Here is a 16,248-nt window from a genome sequence, read left to right as displayed (position 1 = left end):
CGTAAGAGTATGAGTGTTTTATCTTTAATTTTTTTTTATGAAATAAAGGCCATATGAAATAAAGGCCATAAAGGCCAAAAAGGCCTTCATGGATCATTTGTTAAGACTCTAAGATTTCAGATTTTTTTTATAGTAATCAATCTAGAGAAACTGTGCTATTGATAGTGGGCTTATATTACATAAGTACTTATGAAGATTGCTCGTAACACCAAAATAGTGAAATACAGTGTTCACAAGAGAAAGGAAAACATTATCATAGTTTAATAAGTTTTATTTGTGCTTTTATTTTCATTCACATTTTATATATTCTCATGGCAAGCTAATTTTAGCTTGGTTTAACAGTGAGATATACCCATGTGATTTTTTTTCCCCCTCAATTCTGATACTAGACACATACAATTTTTTTGTTTGTTTTAATGCTCTCTGAGATGTTCTCAAGACACATGTGATTTTAAAGTCAGTGCCTATGTAGCTCTTCTTCTTCCAGTGTATTATTTTCCCTTTCAACATTCTTTTTTTTTTTTTTTTTGCTGTGTTGCCCAGACTGGTCTCAAATTCCCAGGCTCAAGTGACCCTCTCACCTCAGCCTCCTGAGTAACTGTTATTACAGTCGTGCACCACCATGACCTGCTCACTCTTTTACAACATTCTTAATATTGAATGTAATCCAAGCAATAAAAATGTTATTTGTGATTCTTAACAGCATGCTTTTACATTGGGAGATAATCTTCCATTTTAAATTCATTACTAGTCATTTGAGAAAAGAATTGTAATAAGCATGGCTTTGTAATTGTGACAAATGACATTCTAGAATGAATTATGTTTGAAGATAACTGGTGATCACTCTGTTGTCTTCAGACTTAAACTCATTAGTTTTCCTTATAGATAATAGTCCCTTTATCCAATAAATAACTAAACTCATTAGTCTTCCTTATAGATTATAGTCCCTTTATCTAATAAATAACTAAATAAACCAACATGCTCTCTTTTTAAGTGTTTGTAGGCCATTTGTGTTTTCATGTAGATTTTAATGAACTACCAGTAAATACTGACAATTACATTGATGTTTATTGAAACAAAAAAATAGGTAGAATTGGAAATGTTTCATTATAAAAAAAAATCAAACATAGATTTTATATGATGAAGCATTTGGATCTCTGCTCTCCATCTCTAAGAATGCAGCTTTTAGGAAATCTAAGGTTTTGATAATCTAATGTTACCTCATTGATAACTACCAATGTTAAAGCAGAAAATAATGTTTTAGGGTGTGGAGGATATTTTCTTCCTCATTAACTTTTATTATACCTCAGTCTGTGTAAAAATCATGTGTTTGATGAGTGTCATAGATGAATACCTTTCACCTTTTCTTTGAGCAGAGGAGGAACCCGTTTTCACTAGACAAGACAGCAATCGCAGTGAAAAGGAAGCCACACCAGTGGTGCATGAAACAGAACCAGAATCAGGGTCTCAACCTCGGCCGGCTGTATTATCTGGCTATTTCAAACAGTTTCAGAAGTCTTTACCTCCACGATTCCAGCGGCAGCAGGTAATGATAAAAATATTTTATCATGTATGTCTGATTGAAATGGTTATTATGCAATAATCTGGGAAATCAGACATAAAACTTATAATGCATAAAGCACACAAAGTTCCCTTGAAATTATTTTTCTTTGTAAATAAAAGTTAATGTGGGTTTTACCTTGACTTTCTGTGTCATTCCTTTTGATCTTCTGCCTCATTTATAGACACCATCTTCCATTTCTAGGAGATAGATTATACAGTGCTTGAGTATAAGGTAAAATGTTACAGTTCATCTTTCAGTCTTTTGTCTTGCCAACTCTTAACTGTTAAATATCTTTTGAACTCTTACTTTTCCTTCAAGGATTCAAAACAAGTGATTATTTTGTGATATGATTGATTATATTAATTTGTCATGTGGAACTCAAATCTCAAGATATGGGATCTTACTTTTTCAGGAACAGATGAAACAGCAGCAGTGGCAGCAGCAGCAACAGCAAGGTGTACTTCCACAGACTGTTCCTTCACAACCATCCAGTAGTTCTGTCCCTCCTCCACCACACAGACCTCTTTATCAGCCTATGCAGCCTCATCCTCAGCATTTGGCTTCTATGGGTTTTGATCCAAGGTGGCTCATGATGCAGTCCTACATGGATCCTCGAATGATGTCAGGCAGACCTGCTATGGATATTCCACCCATTCATCCTGGTCAGTTGAATTTGCATTTATAGTTTTACAGGATCAAAATTTTTTTTTCCCTGCTTTGAGTTTCAGTTCCTTTGAGAGTTGTAATCTAGGAAAAACTTAAACCTCTAGATTTTTAATCAAAATTATGTAACTTTCAGCATCAAGTAATTAAATATCTGACACTCATATTGCTTATGTGGCAAGAACAAAATACTACTTCATTTCTGTTTTGTGAGTATTATTTAAAACTTCAGATGGAAATAATTATATCTTATTAACAGTGTCTGTTATTGGCTACATTGTTTTTCTTCTTTAAAGTGTTTTCGGCATTTGAATTTTGTCCATACATTATGATCTGTTCTTTTTCAAGTTCCTCTTCCATCATTTACCAACCTAACACTTGCATTTCCTTATAGGTTAGAGGGAAAAAAAAAAGTGAATTTAGTAGTCTTTATGGAATCCATCAGAATAAATCTAGATAATCTATTACCAAAATGTTACAGAGGAAAATTTAGGGATGATAAGCTGATCACAAATCAAGATTTTTAAAATTTATACTGGTATTTGGAAATTTAAGTGGCATATTTTGTAGAATATTGACCAACTAAGGTAGGTTAATGGAATTTAGGAAAGAATTTTCTCGGAAGTTATGATATAATTTTCATGATGTTTGTATTGACATCCAGAGTCACAGTACTTGGTGTCTGATTTTTATATGCATAATATTTTATTTCTTTTGAAGTGAAACAGGCCGCTATTGTGATTTTGCTGATTTTGCTTCCTCAGTTCTTAAATGCAATTTTTATTTAACAGCAGTGATAAAATTTCATTCACAGAACAACCCTTACATAATTTCCACCAATCTTTTACTCAGGAAAAAAATGCTTTTAATATGGAGAATTCCATGTAACAATTAGTAATCTGTATTATATGTCTATCATGATTTTGTTTCTTTCATTTTTCAAAAGCCTCATTTCACCTTTTTCTCAACTTTCATTACAGGAATGATTCCTCCTAAACCGTTAATGAGAAGAGACCAGATGGAAGGGTCACCAAACAGTTCTGAGTCATTTGAGCATATAGCTCGATCTGCAAGAGATCATGCAATTTCTCTTTCTGAGCCTCGTATGCTATGGGGGTCAGATCCCTATCCTCATGCTGAGCCTCAACAAGCAACTACTCCCAAAGCAACAGAAGAGCCTGAGGATGTAAGGTAATAAATTATTTCAGTTTAATAGACTATACAGAATATTTTGGTAAAAGGAAAACTGTATAGTGTTTCTGAAGATCATTCCAATTTAGGACTGAAGCATAAATCTGGTTTCCTTCTATTTAATTTAGCATACTACACTTACTCTTTGGACATATTCTCTGTATTCATTAGGGCATTTTGTAACCTGGTTTTGTACTCAATTGTATGCTGTAATTTAGTATTAGATGTTGAAATTGGTAAGTTCTTTTTTGAGATAGGAACTTGCTCTGTTTCTCAGGCTGGAGTGCGGTGGTGTGATCTCGGCTCACTGCAGCCTTCACCTCCCAGGCTCAAGTGATCGGCTCACCTCAGCTTCCTGAGTAGCTGGGACTATACGCGTACACCACCACACCATGCTAATCTTTGTTTTTGTTTGTTTGTTTTTTGTTTTGAGACAGAGTCTTGCTCTGTCTCCCAGGCTGGAGTGCAGTGGTGCGATCTCAGCTCACTGCAAGCTCCGCCTCCCAGGTTCACGCCATTCTCCTGCCTCAGCCTCCTGAGTAGCTGGGACTACAGGCACCCACCACCACGCCGGCTAATTTTTTGTATTTTTAGTAGAGACAGGGTTTCACCATGTTAACCAGGATGGTCTCGATCTCCTGACCTTGTGATAATCTTTGTATTTTTTATAGAGATGGGGTTTTGCCATGTTGCCCAGGCTAGTCTTGAACTCCTAGGCTCAAGCAGTCTGCCTGCCTTGACCTTCCAAAGTGCTGGGATTACAGGCGTGAACCATCGTGTGCAGCCATTTGGGATGTCTTTATTGTAGAGTAGGTGTAAAGAAATTTAAGTGTATCTACAATGCTTATATAATCTAGCTAGATGTAATTTTTCCATTTTAACAGTATTTTAGGGAACATTTTTAAGGCCAAGATAAGGAGAAATATAATAATACAAAGTTGACTTTGAAATGGCACACAATTGGTGATGACTGTAATAATTTATAGCCATCCAGTTAGAACTTCCTGCCCTTTAATGGGGTGTGTTTTTTTGGTAATGTTTTATAATTATTTGTAATTAATTGGGACAGATAAGCTTACTCTAGTGTACTCTTTCATTCTAGGTGGAAATTACTAATCTTGATAGATTAGAAATTCACATCAGCATGGTCTTAACTTTGTTTTTCCTTAAGGAATAAACTTCATTTATTTATTTCTATTTTTTATTTTTATTTTTTGAGAAGGGTCTCGCTCTGTCAGCCAGGCTGGAGTGCAGTGATGTAATCACAGCTCACTGCAGCCTTGACCTCCCAGGCTCAAGTGATCTTCCCACCTCAGCCTCCTGAGTAGCTGGGACTAAGGCATGTAGTACCATACCAGGCAAATTCTTGTATTTTTTGTAGAGACAGAGTTTTGTCATATGGCCCTGACTGGTCTCAAACTCCTGGGCTCAAGTGATCCTCCTGCCTCCCAGAGTGCAAGGATTACAGGCGTGAGCCCCTACTCCAGGCCCTTTATTTTTTTATGTTTTTTTTTGTTTGTTTTTTTTTTTTGAAGCGGAGTTTCACTTTTGTTGCCCAGGCTGGAGTGCAATGGCGCCATCTCAGCTCACCACAGCCTCCGCCTCCCGGGATGAAGCGATTCTCCTGCCTCAGCCTCCTGAGTAGCTGGGATTACAGGCATGTGCCACCACGCCCAGCTGATTGTGTATTTTTAGTAGAGATGTGGTTTCTCCATGTTGGTCAGGCTGGTCTCAAACTCCCTACCTCAGGTGATGCGCCCACCTCGGCCTTCCAAAGTGAGGATTGGGATTACAGGCATGAGCCACCACACCCAGCCCCATTTGTGTTTATGGTAGAAACCACTTAGAACGTTAGATCTATCCTCTTAACAAAAATTTAATTATATAGTACCATGTAGTTAACTGTAAACACAATATTATACAGCAGATCTCCAGAACATTTTTTTTTATCTTGCATGACTGAAACTTTATACCTATTTCCTATTTTTACCTTTACCTGTATTTCCTATATTATACCTATACCTATATTTCCTATTTCTCCCTACTCCTAGCCCCTGGCAGCCACCATTATGGTTTCTGCTTTGATGAGGTTGATTACTTCACGTTCCTCATGTAAGGTATTTGTCCTGACTGACTGACTTCACTTAAGCATAATGTCCTCAGGGTTTATCCATGTTGTAGCATATGACACTATTTCCTTCTTTTTTATCCCTGAATGATACTCTGTTGTATGTGTATACCACATTTTCTTTATCCATTCAGCTATTGGATATTTAGGCTGTTTCCACCTCTTGGCTACTGTGAGTAATTCTCCTCTAAACTTTTTATATAGCGAGAGAAAGATTCTCATTATGGTTAAGAGTCTTTGCTTTCTGTTTTAGAGGTATTATTTTGCTATATACTTCACGTGGGGAAGATTGCTTTGTTGGTTATACCTTTGAATTCTTATCATCATAGGTCTGAAGCTGCGTTGGACCAGGAACAGATTACTGCTGCTTATTCTGTAGAACATAATCAATTAGAGACCCATCCAAAGGCAGACTTTGTCAGAGAATCAAGTGAGGCAGAAGTACAAAAGTTTTTAAGCAGATCTGTGGAAGATGTTAGACCTCACCATACTGATGCAAATAATCAATCTGCTTGTTTTGAAGCACCTGATCAAAAGACCTTACCCACTCCACAAGAGGAGCGGATTTCAGCTGTAGAAAGTCAGCCTTCCCGGAAAAGGAGTGTTTCCCATGGATCTAACCATATGCAAAAACCAGATGAGCAGAGAAGTGAACCATCTGCAGGCATTCCTAAAGTAACCAGCAGATGCATTGATTCAAAAGAACCAACAGAAAGGCCAGAGGAGAAACCAAAAAAGGAAGGCTTTATACGATCTTCCGAAGGACCAAAACCTGAAAAAGTATATAAATCTAAATCAGAAACTCGTTGGGGCCCACGACCAAGCTCCAACAGAAGGGAAGAAGGTAACGATAGACCTGTGAGAAGATCAGGTCCCATTAAAAAACCTGTACTTAGAGATATGAAAGAGGAACGGGAACAGAGGAAGGAGAAAGAAGGAGAAAAGACCGAAAAGGTGACTGAAAAAGTAGTTATAAAGCCTGAAAAGACGGAAAAGAAGGATCTTCCTCCTCCCCCACCACCACCTCAGCCACCAGGACCGATTCAGCCACAGTCAGTTCCACCACCAATTCAACCAGAAGCAGAGAAATTTCCTTCAACAGAAACTGCAACTTTGGCTCAAAAACCATCTCAGGATACTGAGAAGTCTCTGGAACCTGTGAGTACTGTTCAGGTAGAGCCTGCAGTTAAGACTGTAAACCAACAGCCTGTGGCAGCACCAATAGTCAAAGAAGAAAAACAACCTGAGAAAGTCATCAGCAAAGACCTTGTTATGGAGAGGCCTCGACCAGATTCAAGACCAGCAATTAAAAAAGAATCAACTTTACCTCCCAGGACCTACTGGAAAGAAGCTAGAGATAGAGATTGGTTTCCAGATCAAGGATACAGAGGTCGAGGCCGAGGTGAATATTACTCCAGAGGTCGAAGCTATAGAGGTTCTTATGGAGGGCGTGGCAGGGGTGGTAGGGGACACACTCGAGATTATCCTCAGTATAGAGACAATAAGCCAAGAGCAGAGCATGTACCCTCAGGGCCTCTCAGACAGCGAGAAGAAAGTGAAACACGGAGTGAGAGCTCCGATTTTGAAGTTGTCCCCAAAAGAAGACGACAGCGGGGTTCAGAGACTGACACAGACAGTGAAATTCATGAAAGTGCAAGTGATAAGGATAGTTTAAGTAAAGGCAAACTTCCCAAAAGAGAGGAACGGCCTGAAAACAAAAAACCTATGAAGCCTCAATCTTCTTTCAAGCCTGATAATCATGTTCGAATAGATAATAGACTGCTAGAAAAGCCTTATGTAAGGGATGACGATAAATCTAAACCAGGCTTTCTTCCTAAAGGAGAGCCTACAAGGAGAGGCAGAGGGGGAACATTCAGGCGTGGTGGGAGGGATCCTGGAGGCCGTCCATCACGCCCTTCCACTTTACGAAGACCAGCTTATCGGGACAATCAGTGGAACCCAAGGCAGTCAGAAGTTCCTAAACCAGAAGATGGAGAGCCACCAAGAAGACACGAGCAGTTTATTCCTATAGCAGCAGATAAACGACCTCCAAAATTTGAGCGAAAATTTGACCCAGCTAGAGAAAGGCCTCGAAGGCAGCGTCCTACCCGACCACCAAGGCAAGACAAACCACCTCGATTTAGACGGCTAAGAGAGAGGGAGGCTGCTTCAAAATCAAATGAGGTGGTAGCAGTGCCCACAAATGGCACAGTTAATAATGTGGCTCAAGAACCAGTTCATACGATTGGGGATATTTCTGGGAATAAGACACCAGATTTATCTAATCAGAACTCTTCAGATCAGGCAAATGAAGAATGGGAAACAGCTTCTGAAAGCAGTGATTTCAATGAGAGGCGAGAGAGGGATGAAAAAAAAAATGCTGACTTGAATGCACAAACAGTTGTAAAGATTGGAGAGAATGTTTTACCGCCAAAGAGGGAAATTGCAAAGAGAAGTTTTTCAAGTCAGAGACCAGTAGATCGTCAGAATCGACGTGGCAACAATGGTCCACCCAAATCAGGAAGGAATTTCTCAGGTCCTAGAAATGAAAGGAGAAGTGGTCCACCATCAAAAAGTGGGAAGAGAGGGTGAGTACTTTGTTTTAAATATAGTTGCTTCCGCACCTTTAAAGAAGCTTAAAAGTAGAGTTCTTGATTGAAGAGCCAGTCTAGATAAAGGACCAAAAAACATTGTTCTTCCCAAATGCTTTATTCTCTGTTCTCAAAGTGTAAGGGTGCTTAAGGAAGAGAGGCTAAGGTGTCTTAGGAGTCTTTCCCTGCTAAGTTACATTTTCCAGAAGAGTCCTCTTGGAAACTTGTAGCTTTGGGAAAATGTACGCATCTAGGGAGGGACATGTACGGTGTCCTTATTTGGTAAGTATCTGATGAGTAACCCTCCCTTCTTTCTCAGTTTCTCCTTATAAACCTCTAGTGCTACACAGGTGTCCTCCGAGGTTTAAATTAATGTTATAACCGTATACTTTATCACTCAATACTGGTTTCTTGAGAATTAGTGTTGAACATTAAGGATAAATTGTATTCTTATCTTGGGTTGCGAATCTATAATCAACAATCATCTATAGTGAGGCCCAGAAAACAAATCCCTGTTCTACTGCCAAGGACACCAGTAACATAATTGCCATGGCAATGGATTTTTTGTAAGAATTTTTCTCAAGTAAGCTAAACTTGGCCTGTTTTTTTAAGTATTAAGATGTTGGGCTGGGCGCAGTGGCTCACACCTGTAATTCCAGCACTTTGGGAGGCCGAAGCACGAGGTCCTCACACAAGGTCAGGAGATTGAGACCATCCTGGCTAACACAGTGAAACCCCGTCTCTACTAAAAATACAAAAATTAGCCGGGCATGGTGGCAGGCGCCACCGGGAGGCGGAGCTTGCAGTGAACCGAGATCGTGCCACTGCACTCCAGCCTGGGCCACAGAGCAAGACTCCGTCTCAAAAAAAAAAAAAAAAAAAGACGGTTATAGTAAGCTAGTATTGATTTCTTTAGTATTAGAAAGCATTATAAAGTAGCAGTTAAGATTCAGAATGCCTAAGTTCAAATCTAGGCTCTGATACTTTCTAGTTGCTTACCCTTTGCATCCTCACCAGTAAAATGGGGAGAAAATAATAGCACTTAATGTGTGAAGATACTAAGATGATACTTGTGATGCACTTAATACTTGGTATATAGTAAGTAATCATCATTATGTGTGCCCTGCTTTTAGAGCAATTGCCAGGTTTGCAGCCTGAGCTGATAAGAATTTAAGAATTTATTTGGACTGTATGGTATTAATCTGAGTTCCTTAGGTTTACATACTTAGCACTTCAGGTTACTATACTCGTAAGGTATATTTGTCTATTTTCTGTTGATATAACTAAATACCTGAGACTGGGTAATTTATAAAGAAAAGAAATGTATTTCTTGCAAATCTCTTGGCTGCAAAGTCCAAGGTTGAGGGGGCCACATCTTGTGAGGGCCTTCTTGTTGGTAGAGACTCTGCAGAGTCCCAAGGCACCATGCTTATCACATGGTGAGGGGGCTCACAAGAGATGGCAGGACTGGCTTTTATAACAGACTCATTCATGATAACTAACCAACTCCCTTGATAACCCATTCATTAACCTGTTAAGGATCAATCCATTCAGAAGGGCAGAGCCCTCATGACATAATCACCTCCCAAAGTTCTCACCGCTCACCACTGCTGCACTGGCATTAGGGACCAAGTTTCCAACACATGAACGTTTTCTTTTCTTGTTGTTTTTTTTTTTTCCTGATGGGGCAGGTGGGGGATGGAGTCTCACTGTCACCCAGGCTGGAGTACAGTGGCACAATCTCGGCTCACTGCAATCTCCACCCCCCTGGGTTCAAGCATTTCTCCTGGCTCAGCCTCTCTAGTGGCTAGGATTACAGGCGTGCACTACCATGCCCAGCTAATTTTTGTATTTTTAGAAGAGACAGGGTTTCACCATGTTTGCTAGGCTGGTCTCGAGCTTCTGGCCTCAGGTGATCTGCTCACTTCAGCCTCCCAGAGTGCCGGCCCCACACATGAACTTTTGAGGGATACGTTCAAACCACAGCATTAGAGAAGATATACTTGCTGTTCCAGATAATTTAGAAAGAGGAAATTTTTACTTGGAATTTGATTCCCTTAAAATTCCAAGAGAATCAGGATAACCAAAATAAATAGAATAGTTTATTTCCTGTAACCAAACAATTAGAATTTTAAGTAACAATACTCAAAGTTTTGATATGATTTTTGTGCCATGTAAATCTCAACTGAGTAGCAAGATTTTTGTGCCACCTAGATAGGTAGCAACAACTTTGAACCTATGGAAATGGCAGTGACGATTATAATTAAATGTTTTATAAGAGCACCATGTAGAAGAAATGAACTCATTCCTAAAATGTTTGAGGTTATGGCCAGGGACATGGTAAGCTTTTATCTTGAGTAATACTATAGGCTAGGATGAAAATGTATTAGTAAACCCATTTCCCATGATCCTTTTCACTTGGAAATTTTAAAAAATCAACCTGAAATTATTCTTTTAGGAAATAAGAACTGTAGGGAATACATTTGGTTTGTGAAGTGAATTATTTCTATATTAAGGTTTTTAAAATAATTATATCAATGTGTAAATCTGATTACTTTTTTTAAATCCACATAGTTGTAAATATAGAATGCTTTTTAAAAATTTTTATTTTCATATGCTGCCCACTTTTGGAGCGCATCCATTTGTGAATACTTTGAACTTGCTTGGATCACAGAAATGTTCTATAAACAGTGTTAATTAGCTCATTTATAATATGATAGACAAATAGATTCTTTAAGAACTTCAGGTATAATTAGAATTCTAGAATTTAATTGCTGGAAAGAACTCTAGGGAGCTAGTCTACTTTCTTGGGAAACCCAGTTTTAGTAAGGTTGCATTCAACAAAAGTCACTAATGCTTGTTTGGTTACAGTTAGTTTTCTATCCCAGCAGTGTTTCATCTTAGAATGAACTTTAGAAACTGCCAATAAGAGCATTTTTCTTTTGTTCGGATAGGTGGAAATAGTAATACCTCAAGTCATCTTTTTGTAGGCCATTTGATGACCAGCCTGCAGGCACAACTGGGGTTGACCTCGTCAATGGCAGCTCTGCACACCATCAGGAAGGAGTACCCAATGGTACAGGACAAAAGAACTCCAAAGATTCTACTGGGAAAAAAAGAGAAGACCCCAAACCAGGTCCTAAAAAACCTAAAGAGAAAGTGGATGCTCTGTCTCAGTTTGATCTCAACAATTATGCAAGTATGTCTTAGGTTTCTTTCATTTTATTTATTTATTTGTTACATTTTAAAATGTAGATGCCACAATTAAAGAAGTTTTCCAAGAAGGAAAGAGTTGGACATTCAAGGTATACATAGTGGCTGATTATGAAATACTAACTAATTGAACTTAAACTAAAATAATTCCAGCTTTTAGTGTAGCCTTGAATGCTTAATAAAATTTTTGTTAAAAATAATCCAATAGCATTGCACTGTTCTTCCAAAAAAGAGGAAGAAAATTAAGTAAACACTCTAGTTTGCCAGATTTGAGAAAGCACAGAAATTTGATTCTTAGTTATATTGGTATAGATGTATTATTAAAAACAAAAGGAACTAAATGTTAAACTTGGTGAATTATGTCCTTGGTAAAATTGGTGTCTAAGATACAGCAAATACAAAATAAATAATAGGACAAGAGGCAGTGTCACTGTGGATAACTGGGAAAGCCATGAAGTAATAGAGGATCAAATGTGAAGGATAATACAAGCAACAAGAAAATACTAGATGAGGAAACAGACAAGGAGTATCTGTGTATAGACATTTATACATGTAAAATGTACTATTTGCCATTCATTTGGATGAAACTGGAAATACTGAATAAAATCGAGATATTTACTAAGACCAGATAGCTCAGATAGTAGTAATAATAGTAGTAATAGGAAAGTTGGGTTAGTTGCGCTTATTCTAGTGTGAGAGATGTAGATGAGGTTTTTCATTCATCTGCCTAATGGTTATTTGTACATATTAAGCCCTGATTTGAGCACAGCTCATGGACATTATTTTTTGACCAGTGGTTCTCAAAGCGTGGTCCCCACATCATCAGCATTATCTGGAAATTTGTGAGCAATGCAAATTCTTCATTGTTTGTTATGAGACAGAGTCTTACTCTGTTGCCCAGGCTGGTGTGCAGTGACACAATCTCGGCTCACTGCAACATCTGCATCCCAGACTCAAGCAATTCCCCAGCCTCAGCTTCCCGAGTAGCTGGAACTACAGGCATGAGCCACCATGTCCAGCTAATTTTTTGTTGTTGAAGAAATGGGTTTTCGCCATGTTGTCCAGGGTGGTCTCGAACTCCTGAACTTAAGCCATCCGCCCGCCTTGGCCTCCCAAAGTGCTGGGATGACAGGCGTGAGCCACTAGGCCCGGCGCAGTGGCTCAGGGCTGTCATCCCAGCACTTTGGGAGGCCGAGTTGGGTGGATCACCTGAGGTCAGGAGTATGAGACCAGCCTGACCAACATGGAGAAACCTCGTCTCTACTAAAAACACAAATTTAGCCAGGCATGGTGGCGCATGCCTGTTTAAAAAAAAAAAAAAAAGACATAACAAAAACAGATAAAAACTATATTTCTGAAGTGGTGATAGAAATTAAGCTATTCACTTCAACTCATTAAAGTTATCTTTAAGAGTTAGTCACCTTTAGTTCTTTTTCCTGGTAACATTATTTTTAAGTAATATGCCTAACCTAAAATGGTAAAAAGAAGAGGGCACTGGAAACTAAAATGTAGTGTTCAAATTTTCCATAAATGCTACATGTAGTTGGGTGAAATAAGGAAGTTGAAATAATAAGATAGGCTTTACGCACACACATTTTAGTGTAAGTGAAAAACTGAGATGATATTAGAATTATGATGAGGTCTTTCTATCAGTCTGAAGTAATGTGTGCATGACATCCTTTGAAGTGTTTGACTCAGACATTTCATTGAAATGATTTTAAAAACAAGTAGACTTGTCTTATAAATCAGAATCAACTGGGGTTTTTTTTCTTTTGAAATCAAATTTCCTTTTTTTTTTTTTTGAGACGGAGTCTTACTCTGTGGCCCAGGCTGGAATGCAGTGGCATAATCTCAGCTCACTGCAACCTCCACCTCCCCAGTTCAAATGAGTCTCCTACCTCAGCCTTCTGAATAGTTGGGACTACAGGCGCATGCCACTATGCCCAGCTAATTTTTTTTGTATTTTTAGTAGAGACAGGGTTTTACCATGTTGGCCAGGCTAGCCGTGAACTCCTGACCTCATGTGATCTGCCTGCCTTGGCCTCCCAAGGTGCTGGGATTACAGGTGTGAGCCACCATGCCCAGCCAGTTTCTAAGGAGTGAAAGCCAGTAGTCATTTTTCATTTCATCTCTCAGTGTATGTTAATGCTAAGTTTTAACTATTTTAGAAGAATTGTTTGTAGATAGTTTCTCTGACCACTTCCCTGATCATACCTATGTTGCTATACCTAACAAGTATCACCTTCCCTTGTTGCTGTACCCAACAAGTTATCACCATCCTGAATTGTATACTTATTGTTTCCAAGAAAAATATTTTTATTGTATGTGTAATTTCCAATTAAAATATTGTATATTGTTTGAAAATTAAATAATTTCTTTAAATTGCTTCACTCTTTCTCAATACTTACACTTATTGTTCAGATATTATACCTATAATAAAAAATTACATTCCCTGAAGTAATTTAATTTTTCTTGGAAATATTATTTGATGGATTTATATTTCACATACTGACTGGGATATAGGATAATTTTAAGATAGACAAAGTAATGGTTAGTGGGAAAAGAAGTTGAAAAATGATCTTGAGTTATTCATCACCTAGATGATTTTGGTATGTGTTCACCTATGCCATCTTACATTCACACACAGCTTACACATTTATTTATTTTAATTGATTGATTGAGACAGGGTCTCGCTCTCCCAGGCTGGAGTGCGGTGGCATGATCTCAGCTCACTGCCGTCTCAACCCCTCCAACTAAAGTCATTCTCCTACCTCAGACTCCCAAGTAGCTGGGACCACAGGCGTGCACCTAGCTAATTTTTACATTTTTTCTAGAGACAGGGTTTCACTACGTTGCCCATAACACATTTATTTTTTAAAACTCCACACTGTAGACAAGGGTCTACATAAAACAGAGACATTAAGAGTCATAAGACCATCTAGGCCGGTCATCTTACCTTAAATCAGCTTATTTCATTTTTTAAAACATTATTTATTTATTTATATGTTTGGTTTTAAAGTAGAGACAGGGTCTCCCCATGTTGCCCAGGCTGGTGTGAAACTGTTGGCCTCAAATGATCCTCCCACTTCGGCCTCCCAATATGCTGAAGCACTAAGCCAGTTTATTTCATTTTTTGAAAAAGAGAAATAATAGTAACAGCCACCTCTTAGAATGGTTAGATGCAAATGAGGTAGAATGTTTTGTAGATCTTTTAAAGCACTATACAGATCTGAGGCTAAGAGATAGAGGTTAGTTCATAGGAAAATTTTGATTTTGTTTATTTTTTAAGGCATTACCACTATATTACTTAACTATATCATTTAAAACGATATTTTTAGGATTTTTTGGACAGAGTCGCACTCTGTCACTCAGGCTGGAATGCAGTGGCACGGTCTCAGCTCATTGCAACCTCCACCTCCCAGGTTCAAATGATTCTTGTGCTTCAGCCTCCCAAGTATCTGGGACTACAGGTGTATACCACCACACTCTTCTAATTTTGGTATTTTTAGTAGAGAGAGGGTTTTGTCATGTTGGCCATGCTGGTCTCGAACTTCTGGCCTCAAGCAGTATGCCCATCTTGACCTCCAAAAGTGCTGGGATTACAGACGTGAGACACTGCACCTGGCCAGTTTTAGGATTTTTATTTTTAACTTTTAAGTGTATGAAATCTTTTCAAATCTTTACAATGAATGGCCATGCTATAGGGTGGGAAACATTTGAAAAACAGAAAATATCTTAAATCCTTTTCCACACCCACAGGTGTTGTTATAATTGATGATCATCCTGAAGTAACAGTAATTGAAGATCCCCAGTCAAATTTGAATGATGATGGTTTTACTGAAGTGGTATCCAAAAAACAACAAAAACGTTTACAGGATGAAGAACGCCGAAAGAAGGAAGAACAAGTCATACAGGTTTAAATCTGGTTTCAACTTGTTGCTGGTTATTTACATTTGTTGCCTAAAGTGTATCAGCAAATGTTCAAGGTTTTTATCTACTTGTAATGTCAAGACTGTATTCATTATTCAGGTGTTAAGAGTGACATCATCTTCCCAACTTTAAATCATTTTGACCGGAATCAAAGGAAATTTTAAATAAAATATAAGGACTGTAGCTCCTTATATTTTGACTTATAGCAAAGACCATCTTTTTTTTCTTTTTTTTTTTTTTATACTTTAAGTTCTAGGGTACATGTGCACAACGTGCAGATTTGTTACATATGTATTCATGTGCCATGCTGGTATGCTGCACCCATTAACTCATCATTTACATTAGGTATTTCTCCTAATGCTATCCCTCCCTCCTCCTCCATCCCACAACAGGCCCTGGTGTGTGATGTTCCCCTCTGTGTCCAAGTGTTCTCATTGTTCAGTCCCCACCTATGAGTGAAAACGCTCAGTGTTTGGTTTTCTGTTCTTGCGATAGTTTGCTGAGAGTGATGGTTTCCAGCTTCATCCATGTCCCTACAAAGGACATGAACTCATCCTTTTTTATGGCTGGATGGTATTCCATGGTGTATATGTGCCACATTCTCTTAATCCAGTCTGTCATTGATGGACATTTGAGTTGGTTCCAAGTTTTTGCTATTGTGAATAGTACTGCAATAAACATACATGTGCTGTGTCTTTATAGCAGCATGGTTTATAATCCTTTGGGTATATCCCCAGTAATGGGATGACTGGGTCACATGGTATTTCTAGTTCTAGATCCTTGAGGAATCACCGCACTGTCTTCCACAGTGGTTGAACTAGTTTATACTCCCACCAACGGTGTAAAAGTGTTCCTGTTTCTCCACATCCTCTCCAACACCTGTTATTTCCTGACTTTTTAATGATTGCCATTCTAACTGGTGTGAGTTGGTATCTCACTGTGGTTTTGATTTGCATTTCTCTGATGGC

General features: G+C 38.5%; 1 protein-coding gene across 2 annotated transcripts in view; it reads left to right on the top strand.

Annotated features, from left to right (window-relative positions):
- The window catches only part of LOC105532626 (protein PRRC2C), a 70,227-nt gene that overhangs the window by 46,113 nt on the left and 7,866 nt on the right, over window positions 1–16,248 (top strand). The window contains exons 13-18 of one of the 2 annotated variants that reach the window (XM_011970806.1): window positions 1,377–1,546; window positions 1,977–2,226; window positions 3,208–3,418; window positions 5,876–8,134; window positions 11,128–11,336; window positions 15,110–15,264. In XM_011970806.1, the coding sequence (XP_011826196.1) occupies window positions 1,377–1,546; window positions 1,977–2,226; window positions 3,208–3,418; window positions 5,876–8,134; window positions 11,128–11,336; window positions 15,110–15,264 (3,254 nt within the window). Of the gene's footprint in view, window positions 1–1,376; window positions 1,547–1,976; window positions 2,227–3,207; window positions 3,419–5,875; window positions 8,135–11,127; window positions 11,337–15,109; window positions 15,422–16,248 lie in introns of those variants that run through there. The other variant, XM_011970807.1, reaches the window with a different exon arrangement.

The sequence above is a fragment of the Mandrillus leucophaeus genome, unplaced genomic scaffold (genome assembly GCF_000951045.1).
Source record: "Mandrillus leucophaeus isolate KB7577 unplaced genomic scaffold, Mleu.le_1.0 Scaffold975, whole genome shotgun sequence".
NCBI classification, from domain to species: domain Eukaryota; kingdom Metazoa; phylum Chordata; class Mammalia; order Primates; family Cercopithecidae; genus Mandrillus; species Mandrillus leucophaeus.
Note: the sequence above shows the minus strand (reverse complement) of the source record. Positions and strands in the feature narration are given on the sequence as shown.